This window comes from Lithobates pipiens, unplaced genomic scaffold (assembly GCF_037356315.1).
Source record: "Lithobates pipiens isolate NorthernLeopardFrog02 unplaced genomic scaffold, aLitPip1_a1.2 Scaffold_16, whole genome shotgun sequence".
NCBI lineage: Eukaryota > Metazoa > Chordata > Amphibia > Anura > Ranidae > Lithobates > Lithobates pipiens.
In genome coordinates this window covers 42,466,602-42,488,021 of record NW_027507748.1, presented here as the reverse complement: position 1 = coordinate 42,488,021, position 21,420 = coordinate 42,466,602, and the positions used below count along the sequence as shown (strand labels likewise).

Below are 21,420 nucleotides of genomic sequence, written 5' to 3'. Positions count from 1 at the left end.
AGTCCGCCATACTTTTGAAATGAACGGACTTTTCCCGCCCGGAGAAAAGTCCGCTCATTTTGAGCGCGTCTCCAGGTAGCCGGGGCCAGCGAAGGAGGCGTCGCTGGCCCTGTCACCTGGTATGGACTTAAAAGGGAACCCCTACACCGAAAAATCGTGCTCGGATAAGTGTCTGATATGGACCTAGGGGGGACCCCCACGCCGATTTTTTGGCATAGGGGTTCCTCTTTAAGTCCATACCAGGTGACGGGGCCAGCGACGCCTCCTTCGCTTGCCCCGGCTACCTGGAGACGAGCTCAAAATGAGCGGACTTTCCTCCGCGTGTGTGGGTGAGTCCGTTCATTTCAAAAGTACGGCGGATAGTCCGGCGGACTTAGTACGCCGTATTAGTCCGCTGAAAAGTGCCGTGTGTGGGCAAGTAGCTTGTTTGGAAAGTCCGGTGGACAGTCCGGCAGGAAGTCCGCCAGACTAAGTCAGACGGATAGTCAGCTACGTGTGTACGCGGCATAAGGGTGTAAATTTTTGATTTCACTCTTCACTGCCTATCACAGTTTTGGAGGCCATGGAATGCCCAGATGGCACAACCCCCCCCCCCCCCCCAAATGACCCCATTTTGGAAAGTAGACACCTCAAGCTATTTGCTGCGAGGTACGGTGAGTATTTTGCAGGCCTCACTTTTTGTCACAAAGTTTTGAAAATTGACAAAAGAAAAACATTTTTTTTGACTTTCTTAATTTTCAAAAACAAACGAGAGCAAAATGCTCACCATGCCTCTCAGCAAATAGCTTGAGGTATCTACTTTCCAAAATGGGGTCATTTGGTTGGGTTTGGTGCATTTTATGGCCTTCGAAACTGTGATAGGTAGTGAGGAGTGAAATCAAAAATTTACGCTCTTAGAAATCCCGAAGGAGGTGATTGGTTTTCGGGGCCCAGTACGTAGCTAGGCTCTCAAAAAGTCCCACACGTGGTGTTCCTGTACTCGAGAGAAGCAGCAGAATGTATTTTGGGGTGTAATTCCACATATAACCATGGCACGTGTGAGCAATATATCATTAAGTGACAACTTTGTGCAAAAAAAAAGGTTTGTCATTTTCCCGCAACTTGTGGCAAAATATAAAATATTCCATGGACTCAACATTTGCCTCTCAGCAAATAGCTTGGGGTCTACTTTCCAAAATGGGATCATTTTGGGGGGGGGGGGGGGGGGGGGGTTGTGCCTTCTTAGCATTTTATGGCCTTCAAAACTGTGATAGGTAGTGAGGAGTGAAATGAAAAATTTACGCCCTTAAAAATCCTGAAGGAGGTGATTGGTTTTCGGGGTCCTGTACGTGGCTAGGCTCCCAAAAAGTCCCACACATGTGGTATCCCTGTACTCAGGAGAAGCAGCAAAATGTATTTTAGGGTGTGATTCAACATATAACCATGGCATGTGTGAGCAATATATCATTTTTTTGTATTTTTTTTCGTCCTTACCACTTAGAACAAAAAAATTTAATATTCAATGGCCTCAACATGCCTCTCAGGAAATTTCCTTATGGTGTCTACTTTCCAAAATGGGGTCATTGGGGGGGGGGGGGGTTGTACTGCCCTGCCATTTTAGCACCTCAAGAAATGAGATAGGCAGTCATAAATTAAAAGCTGAGTAAATTCCAGAAAATGTACTCTAGTTAGTAGACGCTATAACTTTTGCGCAAACCAATAAATATACCCTTTTTGACATTTTTTTTGTACCAAAGACATGTGGCTGAATACATTTTGGCCTAAATGTATGACTAAAATTTAGTTTATTGGATTTTTTTTATAACAAAAATAGAAAATATAATTTTTTTCTGCTAAAAATACAAATCGCAAAGGCAATCAAATATCATCATAAGAAAGCTCTATTTGTGGGAAAAAAGGACGCATATTTTGTTTGGGTAAAGCATTGCATGACCGCGCAATTACCAGTTAAAGCAACAAAGTGCTAAATTGTAAAAAGTGCTCTGGTCAGGAAGGGGGTAAAACCTTCCGGGCCTGAAGTGGTTAAGATACACTTACACTGTCCATTTAAAAGAACAATTCGAGAACATCAACAAACGAAATTACCAACAGACGAAGAAACTAAATTACGCACACACAAATGAAAATACGAACATACGAAATTATGAAAAGACAAAGGACTGAAAAAAACGAAATGTAAATCATTCGTTATAGATGTCATTTTCTTTGTTTTACTGTTTCGGAGTTTCATATTTTCGTAAGTTTGTCCGTTCGTAAGTTCGTATTTTTGCGTGTTCGTTATTTTGCTTATTCGTAATTTCCGAATTTTCGTCTTTTGGTTCATTCAGCTATTCAGATGTTCGAATTTATCTGAATGTACGAATACTAACACATTTGTCAAAAATCTATTAGTTTACGAACCGAATCGCACATGTCTAGCGGCAACAGCAGACCCCGGGCCGGTAGACAGCAGGCGGTGGTAGACAGCGGCTGGTAGCAGGTGCATGAAGTCTAGTGACCCACAGTAGCATAAGTTCCAGCGGGAGCTAGGCAGGTGCAGGCAGGGCAGATGAAAAACTGAAGGCGAGGTCAGACAGGCAGGGCTCAAGTCCTTCGGGAACGCACGGGAACAGAGTTCCTGTACTTTTTCCACAACAAGAACTCCGTTCCCGTTGGCAGCCGTGTCCTACAAGACTTTGAAGTATGTGAGCTGTGTGGGAGGTGCTACACCAGCAGCTGCCGACACAGCTCGCAATAGTAAGTGCTGCACACCTGACCATTCAGGCATTGCCAGTAGGGGGCCCCGTGACAGCTTCCACTTCGATCTACCTGTCAATCATAGCTGACAGGTAGATCAGGTCTAGGTCTAGATGACGGGTAGATCAGCTATTCTGCTCACAGGACATGCAGGGAGAGAGGTGAGCTGAGGGAGGAACATCAGTTTGGGGTGGTAAGCTGAGCACAATACCTGGCAAAGTTTAATGCCAGGAGGGAAGTTTATGTGGAAATATGTGAAGGGTTGGAATAGCAGCGAGTGTGTGTTGGAGCCCTGCAGAGTTTGCAGCCCCCCAAGCTAACATACATCTCCTAAGCATACATCTCCCACACTTTTTTCCCCAGGACTTGACCCCTGCAGACAGGCATAGACGGCAGGCAAGGAATCGTCAGGGTACAGGAAGAAAATGGCAAAACGAGATCAGGCAGATAAGCAGAAGGCAGAGCAATGTCCAGAGACAAGCCAAGGTCAAGGCAGGTAGCATTCAAGCGAAGTCAGGAGCAAGCCAGATCAAACATAGAAGTCAGCAGAATCAGATACAGGAACACGGGTGCAGCTGCAGATCAGACAGCAATGGACTAGTGCAGCTGTTGCACCTACAGTATATAGGCCACTTGGTGGCCTAGGCTAATGTATGCACACATGTGCATAGGTGTGGGCTTTCACATGCGCATATGCGTTCGCATAAGCACAGTAAGACGAGCACCAACAGGCCTGCGCCTGCGCATATGCATGCGCCTCGGAGCTTGAGCTGCGCTATGGCCAGCACGTTCCTGACAGGAGGTGAGAGCACATCTGGTGTTGAGCACAAAGGTGATGGAAAGTGCATTTGAGCACTACAATGATATTGGATGCACTAAAAACAGCGTGAAATAATAAAGTTTGAGAAGGAACACAGAGGGGGTTATGTACGAAAGGCAAATCCACTTTGCACTACAAGTGCACTTGGAAGTAACGTCACTGTAAATCCGAGGGGGACATGCAAGGAAAATATAAAACAGCATTTTAGCTTGCACATGATTGGATGATAAAATCAGCGGAGCTTCCCCTCATTTCAGAGCTTACCATCAGATCTACAGCGACTGCACTTACAAGTGCACTTTCAAGTGTACAGGCAGTGCACTTGTAGTGCAAAGTGGAGTTGCCTTTAATAAATAAACCCACATGATTTGTTCCATTTTGTGGTGTTGGAGGTTATTAATAGGTATGAGGTTTGCATTGCACTATTTATAGATGCACACATTTTAAAAGTGACACTTTTGCCTTGATGTATAAGAAATAGCACTGCACTGTTTTTTTTTTTTAACCACTTGCTGCCCATTCACAGCACATTTACTATGAGCAGGCGGCAGCTGCAATCTCGGCAATGTACATTGCTCTGCCTCCCCTGACTGCTCGTCCCTGCTGATCACCGCAAGTATAGCGCTGATAGCTGCGTAAATCACAAACCAATCAATATAAAATTTCTGAGATTTTTTTTTTTTTTTTTTACAAAAGACATGTGGCAGAATACATGTTGGCCTACATTTATGAAGAAATTAGACATTTTTTTATTGGATATGTTTTATAACAGAAAAGTAGAAAATACTGCTTTGTTTTTCAGAAGTTTTTCATTTATATCGCATTAAAAAAAAAAAAACCCAGGGGTGATCAAATACCACCAAAAGTAAGCTCTGTTTGTGTGAAAAAAAATCTATACATTTCTTTTGGGTACAGTGTTGCATAGCTGAGCGATGATGATACAGTGATGAATTGCAAAAAATGCCCTGGTCATGAACGGGGTAAAATCTCCTGGAGGTCAAGTGGTTAAATAAATGCAGCGGGTGCTGATCCCCCAGCCAGCCAGACGCTGCTGACAGAGGGAGCGAGACGGCAACTGGGGAGTCCCATCCCCCCCCCCCCCCCCGTGCGCCTCTCCTGTCTGCGCCACTGTGCTAGCAGAGCCGCACTCAACAGGACAGACGCCCACTCTTTTCCCTTGGCTGCCACAGGGGACCAATCAGAAGAGTTGGAGAGGGGCATTTAGGGGACATGTAGTCCCAAAATAGGTGGCCCCATGGTGACTTGCAGGGGGAGGCAACTACAACCCCAGCATGCTGAGAGAGACAGGGGCAGAAGAGGAGGGGTGAGATACCATGAGGATGCAAGGGAAGGGACCAGAGAGACCTGGTGTAGGAGAAGGCGTTCTCGGCCCTTTGCTTGCCTTTGAGCTGGGGTAATAAGTGACAGGACAGAGTGGTGACCCTCTCAGCCAGCCAGTTTCATTTGTGGATGCAGGTCACCGGCCGCAGACATCTTATCGGCTGCGAGGACACCAGGGTCACCTCCAGCCGCATCTATACAGGTATCGCTGGATCACCAGTCGTAATCCTTCTACAGCCTGCTCCAGGACATCCATTCCTTCTGTATCTTCAGGATTAGTGAGCGGGCAGGAACCCAAATTTAGCATGCACGAAAAGAGACACTGTATGCAGACATCTTTATCTTATCTCCTCATCAGAGCCTTCACAGGAAACACTCTACACAAGTTATCTCTTTTTACTGTGCATTGCTGTACCGAGATCTCTTTGGGCCCTTGTTGAGCTAGCTGAAGACATCGCTGAGTCACCTCTAGTCTCTGCCCTCTACCCACCTCTAAGCAACATTCCTTGGTTCCACCCACCCTACTCACCTCCCAGTAACTGCCCTTTTAGAGAATACAGAACCAAGTATCATTTTGTGGTGCATTATGTATGGAATCTGTTAAAGATAACAAGGAAAGGCAGTAAAACAGATCCCCTGTAACTAGCAACAATTGACCCCCCCCCAGCAACAATAGATCTCTCCCCCCACAACAACAGACTCTCAACAACCAGCATCAATAGACCTTCCAGCAGCCAGGAACAATAGACTCCTCCCTCAAAAGTAGATCCATCCCAGCAACGATAGCCCCTTCCAGCAACATAAGACCCCCTTAGCAACAATATATACCCCACTTGCTACAATAGACCACCTCCTGCAAAAATAGTTCCCCTTCAGCAATAATAGATTCCCCTGCAGCCAGAAACAATAGATCCTCCATCACTCCCCATTACTCCTTGCCATTACATACATTCAGTGCTGAAGGTGCCGGAAATGTGTTCCCTCACGTTCCCGCTGAAAAAAATTCCTGCTTACATTGCATATTTCTTTTTTGCCCAGTTGCCTAATATCAGACTTTACTATGGGTAACTACCTATTTCAAGTTATTTACTGTCTTGTTTATTGCAAAGTCGCTAAGTAAAATACTCTTTGACCTGCTACTACCATTGTGTCTGCAGTATTTGTTTACAAGGTGTGCCAGAGAGGCTGAGACTGTTCTTGGTGTGGAGAGGCAGAGCATAGAACTAAAAATTATCAAGAGGCTTCTACGGGGGTGGCGCTACCTAAAATTAAACATATAAACATTTTATTGTTCTTTATTGGGGTCAAAGCTTCAATATGTACAGTTTTATAGTGACTATGTGGCTGGTTTAAAACATTTAAAAAACAGTAAAAAAAACTGCAGTAGCGGAGTGTTTATTCTCACCTGGCCTTCTGGTCATTCATGGAATCTTCAGCATCTTGCAGAGCTATGCCCTGCTTTAAGCCAAGTCTATACGGGCCAAATATCGAACGGTATTGGCTGGTTCAGTAGAAAGCGGCTGACATTTTGCCAGTGTGTACGGCGGGAGGTTCAACAGAAGCTGTTATGCCGTGTTCACATGGTCGGATTTTCCGATAACAAATGTGCGATGGGAGCTTGTTGTTGGAAATCACGGCAAATTATAGCGTCTTCAAAATAGGGTATATATTTATGGCATTTTTATATTTTTATTTTTTTTTGTCGGAAATCACGACCGTGTGTAGGCTCCATCGGACATTTTCCATCGGAATTTCCGCCAAACAAAATTTGAGATCTGTATCTCAAATTTTCCGACAACAAAATCCGTTGTCGTAAATTCCGATCGTGTGTACACAATTCCGACGATGCACAAAATTCCACGCATGCTCGGAATCAAGCAGAAGAGCCGCACTGGCTATTGAACTTCAATTTTCGTGGCTCGTCATACGTCACTACGTTCTTGACCTTCGGAAATTTCCGACAAGATTTGTGTGACTGTGTGTATGCAAGACAAGTTTGAGCCAACATCCGTGGGAAAATAAACATGGATTTTGTTGTCGGAATGTGCGATCGTGTGTACGCGGCATCACAATGTTCATCATCCAATGCTCTTGGGTGTTTCGGATGCCTGCTGAAAATGCCACTGCAAGCCATTGCTTTGCAAAAGAGTGAATATTCCACGAATGGGCAGACAGCCAGGTGAGTATAAACTCTCTTCTACTGCATGTTTTTCCTTTTTGTGTGTAGCGCCGGCTCCCGAACAGCACGCGCTATGTGTTTTTGTCATTTAATATTCCTGGAACCGCAGTTTGGTTTTGGGTTAATTTACACCAAATTTTGGTCTCAGTACCAGTCTGGCTGGATTGCATTGTGTTCTGCTTGACTATTGGTGGCGCTGCCATCTCTGGCAGGTGCAAGAACGCAGTCCAGTTAGGTACATTGAGTGCACTCTTTCTTGGAACCAGCCCAGTGGGCGTGTCATCCTGCTGTGCATTCTGGAAGAGCGTACTTGAGGTGCTGACGTCATGTGCTTTGGGGTTCCGGTCCAGAAGTGCTTTCTGTCTGTTTGGTCCTGGTCCTCCTGACCAGCCCCCATGGCCTGGGGTGTGGATCCATCCAATTCCGAGTTTTGGGGCTGTCTAGCCCGAGGCAAAGTAACTGGAAGGAGGATTTGGAGGTGGTCCGGTGCCGTCTCGGTTTGTGGAGAGGCCCAGCAACTGGAGAAGCATCCAAGGGAGGACTCTTCGGGAGAAGGACACGCAGAAGGCTGGCTTCTCTGAAGGAGCCTGGAGGCTTGATTGAGGGACCCAAAGCCAATCTGGTCTTGTATGGTGTCGCCGGACCGGTTGCAAGCTCCTGGTGCCGCATGAGGGTTCTCTAAGTTTGTCTACATCCTTCAGTTATTCAAGTGTTCGACAACAAGTCTGTGGCAGAGATTTTATTCAAGTGTCCTGCAGCAAGTCTGTGGCAGAGACTTTGCTTTGCTTAAGCACTCTATCGGCTGCTAGGCCTAGTGAGAGAAGGACTATCCGATAAGGGTGAGGATCCAGTTGTGAATGGCTATTCTCTGGATTTTCTGATGTGAGAGACTTTTCTATTTGATAAGTTCCAAGAGTTCCTGGACTTTCTACCTAAACCCTCTAACCCTCATTGAGAGACTGTATTTTGTCTTCTTCTTCTTTGCAAATAAAAATCCCTCAAGTGGATCCAGTGTCAGTCTCTGCATTTCTTGGGCCATCTACCTCGGGAAATCCCTAGACATACACGAGGTCAAGAAGGTAACGTTAAGCCCAATTAAATCAGCCGCTCCTTCGGGAGTCAGTGCTAGATGTGCATGATACGTCTCAATAACAGAAACCACATAAAAGAAAAAACACTATAATAAAGATAATTTCGTATATATTCACACACACATAAATATGTGCGCATGCAATATAGGCATCAAGGGTACAACGGTGTATAAAAGCCAGGTTCCACATAGTGATCTGAATTGATCGATTAATACATTCAATGAGTTTATATAAATACATGTAACATCTGAGCAGCATTGCGAAGGAAATAAAATATTATAAAACTAGTAGGACCATGATTACTTGGAAATTGATGTTTAAATGTAATGGTTGGATAAGTGCATATATCTGCATTTCTATTTTTACTGACGCGTTTCGTGTGTGGAACACTCATCAGGGGCGGATGTTCCGGGACATCTACAGGATATAAGGAGGTATAATTACTTAATCTGGTTATAATCAAACACATCGAGGAAGGGGAAAAAAAAGTAAAAAAATTAATTTCTTCATCAGTTTAGGCTGATATATATTCTTTTACATATTTTAGGTAAAAAATAAATCGCAATAAGAGTATATTGATTGGTTTCCACAAAAAATATAGCTTCTTCAAAATAGGGGATATATTTATGGCCTTTTTATTTATTTATTTTTTACTAGTAATGGCGGCGATCTGCGATTTTTATCGGGACTGAGACATTATGGCGGACACATCGGACACTTTTGACACATTTTTGGGACCATTGTCATTTATACAGCGATCAGTGCTATAAAAATGCACTGATTACGGTGTAAATGCTACTGGTAGGGAAGGGGTTAACACTAGGGGGTGACCAAAGGGTTAAATGTGTTCCCTGGGAGATGTTTCTAACTGTGGGGGGGGGGGGGGTGGGACTGACTGGCGGAGGAGAGAGATTACTAGGAACAGCAGATCTGTCTCTCCTCTCCTGTCAGAATGTGAATCTGTGTGTTTACATACACACATCTGCTTTCTGCCCAGGCGCATCGAGTCCCCCGCCATGCAGCGGGTGCACACGCCTGCTATTGCTCTTAACTGGTTCGCGGATGTACGTCAGCAGAATGGCACGGCTGTGAAAATGGGCATACCTGTACATCCCTTTGAATTTGCCACCGTGGCATCACGTGAGCGCTGCCGGCAGCATGTGCACACCGGCCATGAGCTCCATGAGTAGGACCATGAGTCTCGCGGACTCGATGTCCGCGGGGACACCAACGATCAGAGACGAAGAATGGAGAGATGCTAATGTAAACAAGCATCTCCCCGTTCTTCCTAGTGACACTGTCACTGATCTCTGCTCCCTGTGATCGGCAGCTATGATCAGTGATGTGCCACACATAGCCCATCCCCCTACAGTTAGAACACATCCCTGGGACACACTTAATCCCATACAGCGCCATCTAGTGTTAACCCCTTCACAGCCAGTCACATTTACACAGTAATCAATGCAATTTTAATCACACTGATCGCTGTATAAATGTGAATGGTCCCAAAATCGCGCCAAAATTGTCCGACGTGTCCGCCATAATGTTGCAGTCATGATAAAAATCGCTGATCGCTGCCATTACTAGTAAAAAAAAAAAAAATATTAATAAAAATGCCATAAAACTATCCCCTATTTTGTAGATGCTATAACTTTTGTGAAAAGCAATCAATAACAACCTATTGCGATTTTTTTTACCAAAAATATGTAGAAGAATACGTATCGGCCTAAACTGAGGGAAACATTTTTTTTTTATATATTTTTTGGGGGTATTTATTATAGCAAAAAGCAAAAAATAATGCGTTTTTTTTCAAAATTGTCCCTCTTTATTTGTTTATAGCGCAAAAAAACAAAAACAAACGCAGAGGTGATCAAATATCACCAAAAGAAAGCTCTATTTGTGGGGAAAAAAAGACGTCAATTTTGTTTGGGAGCCACGTTGCACGACCGCGCAATTGTCAGTTAAAGTGACGCAATGGCGAAATCCCAAAAAGTGCTCTGGTCTTTGGCCAGCAAAATGGTCCGGGGCTTAAGTGGTTAAAGGTGCCAACATAAACCTAAAGCGATCTGCGGGATCGTGCCGGCCTGCCGCAGTAAATTGAGGGCCAGCTGGTCGGCAAGTGGTTAAGATAAAAAACCTTCTGACTTTACAACCCCTTTAAGTCTAAAACTGTTGCTGTAAATCAGAGACTATTAAAAACGATGTTGGGCTAAGTAGGCCAAAAGGAACTCAAGTCTAAATGAGGAGAACCAAAAATAGCAGCATTACCTTTATAAAAAATGTATCGCATAGCAGTAAACGCTGAGAACGTCTAGTAAGATACTTGATATATTTGTGATATAGACCACAAGCCACAACCTTCCTGTGAAGAACTGCATGTGAGAAAAGCAGCGCCTTCTGCAAAGCTGTGAGCAGTAATAGATCAGTGCTAGACACCTTGCAATTTACAAGAAAAGAACCCTTGAGGGATAACCAGGGCCGTCTTTAATATTGATTGGACCCTGGGCAAAACTTTTCTTGGGGCCCCCCACCCCATGCAGTTTCACTCTCCACCTGCTCTGAGACATACAATAAATAGCAGCTAGACTCAAAATCAGTTTACTGAATCACATCAGGCAGCTATTGCGATTGGTTGCCAGAGGTTACATTGTATCATTACCGCTCACTGACTGGTTGCTAGAGGTTACAGCACACATTACAGCTCACTGATTAGTTGCTCGAGGTTACAGCACATGATTTCTGCTTGTTGATTGGTTGCTAGGGATTACTGTGGATATGACCTCAAGGGGGCATAATATACATACAATATACCCCCTATTTACATATGAATGCCGCTGCTATTTACATATGAATGATGCTGCTATTTACATATGAATGCCGGTAATTGACATGTAAACACACCCTGCAGATGAGTCATTTGTACACAGCAATAGGGCAGAGCTGGGCAGCATTAGTAGCAGCACTTCACACTGAGATATTGGGACACAGCACAGGACTAAAACTTCAAGGGACGAGGCAATTTAAACCAGGATAGTTGGCAAGTATGAGGCAGGTGCTTTGGGCCCCACAACAATGACAGGGCCCAGGGCAGCTGCCCCTTTTGCCCTGCCTTAAAAACTCATAACACACTGGCTAACAATAGGCCATTTATTGTGCTATTGTAATATGGAGGGTCTTTACTGGTCTCCACTGTTGGCAAACGTGTCAAGTTTGTCAATTTGTCAAGAGGTCCTCCACACTGTTCCCCAATCCCCATGAGTGCCAAAGTCATCATCAAAAGTTTGACACAGTCTGCTAGGTCCAGGCCAGGAGAGGGCAACACCCCTCCTTGTCTCCCAATTGCTGCCTTACATTGTCACCCTGTAGGCAGGTGATGTCTATTTTCTCCACTGTAGGTGGTGCTGTCCGCAGTGGCACTGCAGTTGGAGAGGAAATCAGGAGGAACACATGGTTCCGCTATGGTTTCCTGCGTCTCTGGGGAAGTGATCTGATTGGATGCTGCCACCCCGTGTGACTCTGGTGACTATCTTGGGTCAGGCAAAGCATTTTCAAGGTCCTGGCTCCCAGGTTTGGCACACATTTGGCGAGTTGGTACAGTAGACAGGTACCCAACCTGTGAGGGACAGTTATAACCCTAGGGAAAGGTTCCTGATGAGGTGGGACAGTGTAGGCTCGCATGTCTTCTGGACACAGGCGGCCAGGAATGATTCTGCCTCTTCTCTCAACAGTCCGAATGGAACCTGCTCATTCACGTTGTTGTAAACTGTGAATGTACCCGGCTGGGTAGACTTCCCACCATTTTTTTGTGAACTGTTGCCGCATTATTTCAATACAAGTTTTATATTGCACCTGACTGTGTGAATTATTGCCGCTGCATACACTACATCTTCCAATCTACAACTTGCTCCTTTAACCCCCCTGGAGGTATTCCCGAGTCTGGCTCGGGGTGGAGATTTTGTACCAAAAGTGGTAACCCCCAGAGGATGGTAGCATCCTCTGGGACAGTGACACCATAATGGGCGGGGACATCATCCGATTTTTTCGGCGTTGGGGTTCCCCTTTAAGTCCATACCAGGTGGCGGGGTTAGCGACGCATCCTTCGCGGGCCTGTCTACCTGGAGACGCGCTCAAAATGAGCGGACCTTCCTCCGCGTGTGTGGGCAAGTCCGTTCATTTCAAAAGTACGGTGGATAGTCCGGCGGACTTAGTACGCCGTATTAGTCCGCTGAAAAAGTGCCATGTGTGGGCAAGTAGCCCGTTCAGAAAGTCCGGCGGACAGCCCGGCGGGAAGTCCGCCGGACTAAGTCCGCCGGATTGTCGGCTACGTGTGTACGCGGCATAAGAATTACAGGCCTACAATATAAAACGTCAAATTTCCATGCAAAATAATTGTGCCGGTTTCAGCACCTAAAATCTGAAATAATCATAGCGCCAGGGAGGTTAACGGAGACTACAAGTGGCAGCGCCTTGACATATTGCTCAGGCATGGTTCACTGTTGTCACAAGGGATGCGATTCAGATTCAGATCAGGCATGAACAGAAAGGGAACCAACTAAACATCAAACTTCCTATACCCACCATTTTTATGTCTTTGACTTTAGGTGACACAATACGTCTCTTAGATATATCACATCGTGCGTTTTACCCACCACCATAGAAACCTCTTTGCATGACTCCCGTGGTGCCGTACTTCAATTTTACCTAGATCTCTGTGTCTTCTGTAGATGAAAAGAAGAAGCAGAAGAGTCCAAGTCAGTTTCAGTTTCTTCATGCTCATCTTCCCTAAAGTTAGTTTTGCAAAAGCCAGATCTGCCTTGTCGATGGTTTATTATAGACAATCATTTCACGCACGAATTTCCTTTCTTTTCAAATAATTTTTCTTTATTAGTTTTTTTTCCAGAAAATCTTTCAGCCCTCTTTCTTGAGTTTGGAAACGTAGGGGGTTATTTACTAAAGGAAAATCCACTTTGCACTGAAAGTGCACTTGGAAGAGCAGTCGCTGTAGATCCGAGGAGGACATGCAAGGACAAAAAAAAAAGAATTTTAGCTTGCACATGATTGGATGATAAAATCAGCAGAGCTTCCACTCATTTCAGATCTACCCCTTAGATTTAGAGCGACTGCACTTGAAAGTGCACTTGCATTGCAAAGTGGATTTGCCTTTAGAAAAATTAACAAAGCATATCCCTATATAGTGTGTGCTTGTCTCAATCTAAAATACTAAGTGTAATTTCTGTCCACTGCCTCCTTCCTCTGCTGTCTGCATGAGTCACTTCTGACAAGTTTTCCTGACACCAAGAAAAAAATGGTGACAGGGGAGGGATTTCCAGCTGATTGACAGACTCAGTTCTGTTCCTGGGTACTGTGTGAAGGGGGTGTGCCTCTTCCTTCCAATCAGCTCTCAGAGCTCTCATTGATGTAACTTCAGCTCTCCACCCCTTGCCTTTCAGAGCTGAGAGATCATGTGTAAATTCTGCACTTTGAATAGATTTAGGGGAAAGGTGGCTGTAGATATACAGGTACAATGTAAGTAGGATAATTTATTTAATCTGTGTAACCCCTGAGGCTAGACAACTTACTGGGTATATGTAAGGGTTAACAACCGCTTTATCCACTTTCCAACCGGCGCACACACATATACGTCGGCAGAATGGCACAGACAGGCAAATGGGTGTACAGGTACGACCCTTTAAATTTGCCGCTGTGCCATCGTGTGTGCACGCCGGTCGGGACCTCCGTGAGACCGATTGCGGGTCCCGTGGACTCGATCTCCGCGGGGATACCCGCAATCATCTCACTTAGAGGAGGAATGGGGAGATGCTAAAGTAACAAGCATCTCCCCATTCTGCCTAGCAATAGTGACACTGATCCCTGCTCCCTGTGATTGGAGCAGTGCCACTTAGGGGTTAACCCCTTCACCGCCAGTGTCATTTACACAGGAATCGGTGCATTTGTATAGCACTGATTGATGTATAAATGGCAATGGTCCCAAAAATGTGTCAAAAATGTCCGATGTGTCCGCCCATAATGTCGCAGTTACAATAAAAATCGCTGATCGCCGCCATTACTAGTAAAAAAAAAAAATTATTAATAAAAATGCCATAAAACAATCCCTTATTTTGTAAACGCTATAACTTTTGCACAAACTAATCAATAATCACTTTTTTTTATACATTTTTGGGGGATATTTATTATAGCAAAAAGTTAAAAATAATGTGTTTTTTTTCAAAATTGTCTCTCTTTTATTGTTTATAGCGCAAAAAATAAAAAACACAGGGGTGATCAAATACCCCCAAAAGAAAGCTCTAAAAAAAGGACGTCAATTTTGTTTGGGAGCCACGTTACACGACCGCACAATTGTCAGTTAAAGCAACACAATGCTGAATCGCAAAAAGTGGTCTGGTCTTTGGCCAGCAAAATAGTCCGGTCTGAAAGTGGTTAAGAGATAACATAAATTAGCGGTATTGTGTATAGTTGTCTGATTTCCATATTGATTGCCTCAATTTCATTCTTATAATGTCTCATCAATGACTCCACCTTTGCTTGGGAACATTTTGCCAAAATAGCTTCACAAGCTCGTATGAATGCAGGAATAACGTTCTGTATGTTGGGAAGCACTCGTATTTCAAGTCCATATGGACTAAGACCTTCTTTTATATATTTAGCAAAGAATACCAGTATAGTTTTGATATTTGTTTTATTAACAATCTCATATGAAACTACCTCCTCTTGTGTTTTTTTTGTCAGTACTCAGTATTAGTCAGAAGCCCCATACAAATTGGTGCTTGTCACCAGACATAGGGGTTGATTTACTAAAGGCAAATAAACTGTGCACTTTACAAGTGCAGTTGCTCCAGAGCCTAGTAAATGAGGTAAAGCTTCACTTTGCAAAGAATAGCCAATCACATGCAAGGAAAAAAAAACAAAAAAAAAGCATTTTTGCTTGTATAGCAAGATCCCGGACATCTAGAGGCCTAATGGTGACCTCCAGAGTCAGGGAGAGCTGGCATACCTCTTGGGAGAGTGGGTTACAAGTCATGGTGGGTGTAAGTACTGGACACCAGATACTTTTTGAATGAAAAGATATTTATTGTCTCTTGAACAAGAACTGTGGGAGAAAGGGTTAGGGCCAGGACACCCTTAAAGCAGTTTCACACAAAAATTGAACCTCCACTTTTTAGAACCCTCCCCCCTCCGGTGTCACATTTGGCGCCTTTCAGGGGGGAGGGCACCCACTTCCGGGCATAGACTCCCACGGGAGTCTATGCCTCTTCCTGTCCCTGCACGCTGTCTGCTGGGACACACACGGGTCCCAGAGACAGCGCGGACCATTTCCATTGCGCTGCGCAGTTCGCATATGCGCAGTAGGGAACTGGGAAGTGAAGCTGCAATGCTTCACTTCCTGATTCCCTCACCGAGAATGGTGCCGGCATCAGCCGAGAGCCGATCGATTGCTTGGCTTCGGCTGCCGACATCGCTGGACTCCAGGAAAGGTAAGTGCCAATTTATTAAAAGTCAGCAGCTGCAGTATTTGTAGCTGCTGACTTTAAAAAAAAAAACATTTTCGCCGGACTCCCTCTTTAAGTAGATGCAATGACAATTGGCAGACTCCGAGACCTCTATAGGTAGATAGCTATACAGTGGATGGCCTCCAGCCGGATACCACTTCTGTATAGGTAGGACCGCTGTCTCCAATGGCAACAAATCTTGCAACAGTCACTAATGGTATTTGTATTTAACTATTGGTAACATAAATAGTTCTCCTCACACGCTACAGTCTCTTACTATAGGTCTGCACTCACTGAGCTCCCAGTCTCTCATTAGACTCTCAGACCCAGTCTCCAGTGGATCCCTCGAGCTCTTCCACTTACTCAGTATCTTCCTCAAGCATCACCCACCCACATTTCTCTGCTGGGTCCCTGGCTTGGCACTCACAGATACTCTTCAAGCATCAACCCTGCTCACCCACCAAGTCCCTGGCTTGGCACTCACTGATGTTCCTCAAGCGTCACCCCTGCTCTCCCGCTGGGTCCCTGGCTTAGCACTTGCCTAAGTTTTCTCAACTTCTTCACCATCCCCGGCTGGTAAGAAGACTGCTCTGGTACTGGCTCCAATAGTCTCTGATAACAAGGTGGATGGTCCCTTAGTGGCGACAGCGTCCCCTCTACCTCCGACCAAAACTGGTTCCCCTTCCGGCTGAACCATTACTCTTGGTTGGACTCCAATCCTGCAGTCCCAAACCTGTGCTGCTTCTCCTGCTTCTGAAAAGGCACTCAGACAGCCTAGCAGCCAGATTTCCCCGGGATAGGCCTCAGGCTTATGGCCTAGCAGTCCGTGGAAGCATAACACTTGTTCACCCTGACAGCCATCCAGGTGGCACAGAACCCAGATCACCTGACTCCACCCAAATAAATAGGCTCTCCCACCATGCCAAGGGACTAATGAAACCACCGTCAATTGGCTGAGACACCCCATCCATTCGTAACCTGACCTTCCTAAGCCCTTGTCTATCTAATGTCACCAACATAATGCCACCTAGCAACAGAAGAGAGAAGGTGAAATCCAGGGCCGGATTAAGAGCATCGTGTGCTTGGTGGTCCTTTTACTGGGCACCCTTATGCTTTCCAAGAGCCTGTGATGGCATGCGCCCAAACTCAAAAGTGCGCAGACGCACAGGCATAACACTAGGGAGGCCTGGCATTTGATTTGCCAAATTTCTGTAAGGGCCGTGCATTGACGCGTACTCTTTTGCTGAAAGAGTGCAGCTGCGCAGGCCTAACACTATGGAAGCCCCAGACTTCTGTAAGAGCCCTGCATTGGCGTGCCCCAGGCTTCTGTTAGGACTGCTCATGCAGTGCCCATTATCAATCCCACCACCCTGCCTAGGCGGTGCATGTGGAATGCAGGGCCCATCAGGGGAGATCTCTTCCCGTTGACCCATTACTTTCCATGTCCTTTTTGGGTGGCTGGGCCTATATTAAGGTAGGGGCCTGGAGCTGCAGCTCCAATAGCCCCTACGTTAATCCAGCCCTGGTGAAATCAGTGGATCTACTAACAATTAACCAGGACAACTACTGCCTGGCAAACTAAGTGCTACACTTGCACATGATTGGATGATGGAAGTTGGCAGATCTCTTCCTCATTTAAAAAGTTCTGGAGCAATTGCACTTGCAGAGTGCAACTGCCCTCTGCAAAGTGCACGGTCTGTTTGCTTTTAGTAAATCGATCCCATAATCAACAAGTAAAGAAAAGAATGGGCTAAATAAGAATACCACATCCAAATTTGAACAAATGCAAACATATGCAGCATATATCTATCAGACATTTACGATACCTACAATCAGGGCAGGACTTACCATTGGGCTTGACTGGGCTCAAGCCCATGGGCTCCACCCAATAGGGGGCCCCGCCAAGATACATAGCAGAGTGTACCCGGCTCTCCTCCACTCACAGTTATGCCCAGTCCCGCCCTATGATGGACATAACACAAGGACTGGGCGTGACTGTGAGCCAAGCCGAGTACACTCGACTACTATCGGCTCCGCTCGGGACTGCGAGAGGGCCCGAGAGCCGCTGAGATACACAGGACTCTGTATCTCGGCAGCGCCATTTTTAAACTTCAAGACTGCAATAACAAGCCTGCAAATGACAAGGCTGCAAATGACACTGGGCAAGGCTGCAGATTGACACTGATAAGGCTGCATTGATGGGCATTTACATGTAAGTTTTTTCCTTAAACTTTCCTCCTAAAAGTTTTTTCCTTAAAATTCCCTCCTAAACTTGGGGTGCGTGTTATATACCAGCACGTGTTATACGCCAATAAATATGGTAATATATAGAAGGTAGGGCCCGAAAGTGACTCAAGCCCAGGGGCCCCCACCACCCTAAGTCCTGCCCTGCCTACAATACAACATATCATTTATAAAATATACAAATTTTATTAAGATCAATTTTCTCAAAACCTAAAAGCATAACAGTAGCTTAACAATGCTATTAAACCACAATGCAAAAATAAATTTTATTATACTGTAATGATATGATAAGCCTCCGAATATGTATCCTCCCCCTCCGCCAGTCATAAGTATAAGACTATGGGGTTGGTTTACTAAAACCACTAGACTAACACATGTACAACAGTTTCATCTGTGTGCTCTTTTCTTTGCAGGACTCACGTTACCTTGTAACCCATCAATAACTGTCCACAGAAGTTCAAGGATCATACAGACCCAAGGAACGTCAATTTACCTGAGATGTCCAGTCTACTTGTGCTACCAAGATCATCTGCCCAATGTGACCTGGTGCAGAATAGCTGGGGAACAATGTGATAATGTAGAACCTGATGATCGGATTTCTTCTTGGTGGGAAGACACGATAGAAAATGAAGCAATTCACGTTATGAGGATTCACCCCATACAGACGAATGACAGTGGATTGTATAAATGCACAGCAACCTTTATGACGGAGCAGATAGTGGGAAGAGTGCTGGAAGTTGCCATAGGTAAGTTTTAAATAAGGTCAATTTAGTTACCTTTTTCAATTATATATTCTATTCACTAATACACAATGTAGTTGACCCTACGAATCAAACACTAACACTCTCTATTATACAATCTGAATGATTCCTCCGATCATTATCGTGTTTAAAAACAGACTACTCATATTAAAATAATCACATATCAAACATCCTTAACGCTTTTAAAATATAAACAAATATAAACAAATAAAAAAGAGTCCTTCAAGTGGAGAAACGTAAGGGCCGGTTCACACAGGGGGCGATGCGAGGCGACACGACCTGCTTCGCCGCGACCTGACAAGTCGCCCCCGTTCTGTACAATGGAACCGTTCTGAGATGAGCGACTCGAGTCGCTCCGACTCAGAAAAAAGGTTCCTGTACTACTTTCGGGCGACCTCGGGGCGACTTGCATTGACTTCTATACAGAAGTCATTTGCAAGTCGCCGCTGAGGTCGCGGCAGGTCGCGGCGAGGCAAGTCGGTGTCGCCTCGCATCGCCCGCTGTGTGAACCGGCCCTTAAGGTAGAGTGATATCTTCCCCTGTGAAGTTGTATTCCATACGTAGTAGATGCCTGTCCTACACCGTCACCATTTCCACCAACGTGTGTACCCCCATAAATGGCCGCTTACCGGAGCACCACTGCAAAAGGGCTTGTATGTACTGGATCTTTCAGTATGGCTGATTCTTCAATACTCCTTACTCCTCCGCTCTCTAACATAATCTCCTCATTATACGTGAGCATGTAAAAATACAAGGGGACTGGTATAGTGTTATACCCTTTATTAAAATTGCCCTCTCCCCCCTTTTTACATAATGCGCTTACATAAACTCATAATCAAATAGCTTAAAATCATCTCAACAATGCACCACGAACATCTCACTGCCGACCGATCTTTCCTTTGAACTGTCTGCTGGTAGAGTCCCGGGGGGATCGTTTGCTGTTGCCGACCATACAATTCGCGTGACCACGCCCTGATGCGTTTCGTGATTACGTCTTCAGAGGGTGTTTATATTCTATTCACTAAAGTATTTATTGGAGGGATAAGGTTAACCTACTGCAAGTTATTTTTAGGGCATTCTGTAATTCAGTTCAGAAAATATCATGGAAGTTTTCACTCATAAAAAATACTTGTAGTCTCATCATAAAACATACAGATTCATGAGAAATAAGACTTTTAGTAATTAGATATTTAATGCGTAACGATTGCTTCCATGCCTACAGAATATGACTACAAATGTATTGCCTTAAGGAATAATGAGATGTAAAAGTTCAAAGTGTATCCTCAAACAAAAATGTAATGTGTTGCAGCTTACCGGTCCTTAGATGTAGTGGCTGCATTTGTTTTTTAATTTCCATCTGGTGATCCTGCCAGTTACATACTTCTTGTCCTAGAGCAGGGGTCTCCAAACTTTCTAAACAAGGGACCAGTTTACTGTCCTTCAGACTTTAGGAGGGCTGGATCTTGGCCATTGGGAGTAGAAAAGGTCCCGACATCAGTAAGAAAAAATAATGCCCCATTGTTCGTTTCAGTGAGGGTAATTGTTCCCTAATTGTTGTAAGTAGGAGGAATTGTGACCCATTGTTGATGTCTAGGTAATTGAGAGCAAGGTTTGGGACTTTATGTGAATCATGCAGCCAGGGAGGTAGCACAGCACAATGATGTCTGGTGGATAAACCATGATTGTGACCAGTTATATTGCATCGTGACAAAATTCATACAATATAATACAGTAAAAATAAGGAAACTTTAATTCCATAACATAATACATGATAGCATATTGACATAGCCACATATTGGTATCACAGTAGTAACATCATAAAATCGCGACTTATTGATGCATGTCTCCACAGTAATAGGTATATTGTGTATTCAAGTTGGTAGAAGCCAAAAGAACATAGAGGTAATATTTGGCGGTAACATCAAACAGCTCGACGCGTTTCGTGGCTACATTGTCACTCTTCAGGAGCAGATGTGGTAAATATGTCTATAAAAGTATTAAGGGTAGGTATTAGGTAGAATAATGATTAGAAAGAAAAATCATACAAAGGTAGATCCCCCACTCATACTTACAGACCAGTCATAAGTCTGGGCACGGGCAATGGAGGGCAAGGGCTGGCCGGGCGGATCATTACCCCCGGTGTTTCCCATGACGCAGATGGAAAAACCAACAAGAAAGGCATACCCCGGGAATAGATCCCCCAATGATGGTGGAGGGTAGTGGGATACACATGTGTAAAAAGCCCATCTATAAAAAAAATATAAATAGTGTAGTGAAACATAGGAATGTATGTATAAAGGTGGCTATTACTTAGTGAAAAGTATACTCATATGTGACCAATAGGTAAATAAGTAGCAAAAAAATGGACGGGGAGCATATTAATGAGTGATAAGGAGGGATTAATGTGTCCCAATCAAGGGAAATGGATAGTGTGGGAAATGGAAACAAGCACCAAGGAAAATTGGGATATGACAATAAAAAGGGGGACACCAAAAAACCTGCATGATGTGAGAATAATTATATAAAAATATTGTTGATGTCATTGGGCTCCATCATCGGCATCATTGAGAGGAATTGTGCCCCATCATTGATATCATTGGGCCCCATTGTTGGTGTCATTAGGAAGAACTGTGACCCATTGTTGGTGTCAGTGGAAGGATTATGCCCCATTGTTGGTATCAGTGGATGATATATTCCCCCAAGGGCTAGATAAAAGCAAACAAAGGGCCACATCTGGCCC

At 44.6% G+C, this 21,420-nt stretch overlaps 1 protein-coding gene across 1 annotated transcript in view; it reads left to right on the top strand.

Annotated features, from left to right (window-relative positions):
- LOC143984097 (uncharacterized) overlaps positions 1-21,420 on the top strand; it is a 46,347-nt gene that overhangs the window by 8,302 nt on the left and 16,625 nt on the right. Inside the window, exon 2 of the mRNA XM_077484413.1 lies at positions 18,333-18,665. Coding sequence (XP_077340539.1) covers positions 18,333-18,665 — 333 coding nt within the window. The remainder of the gene's footprint in view (positions 1-18,332; positions 18,666-21,420) is intronic.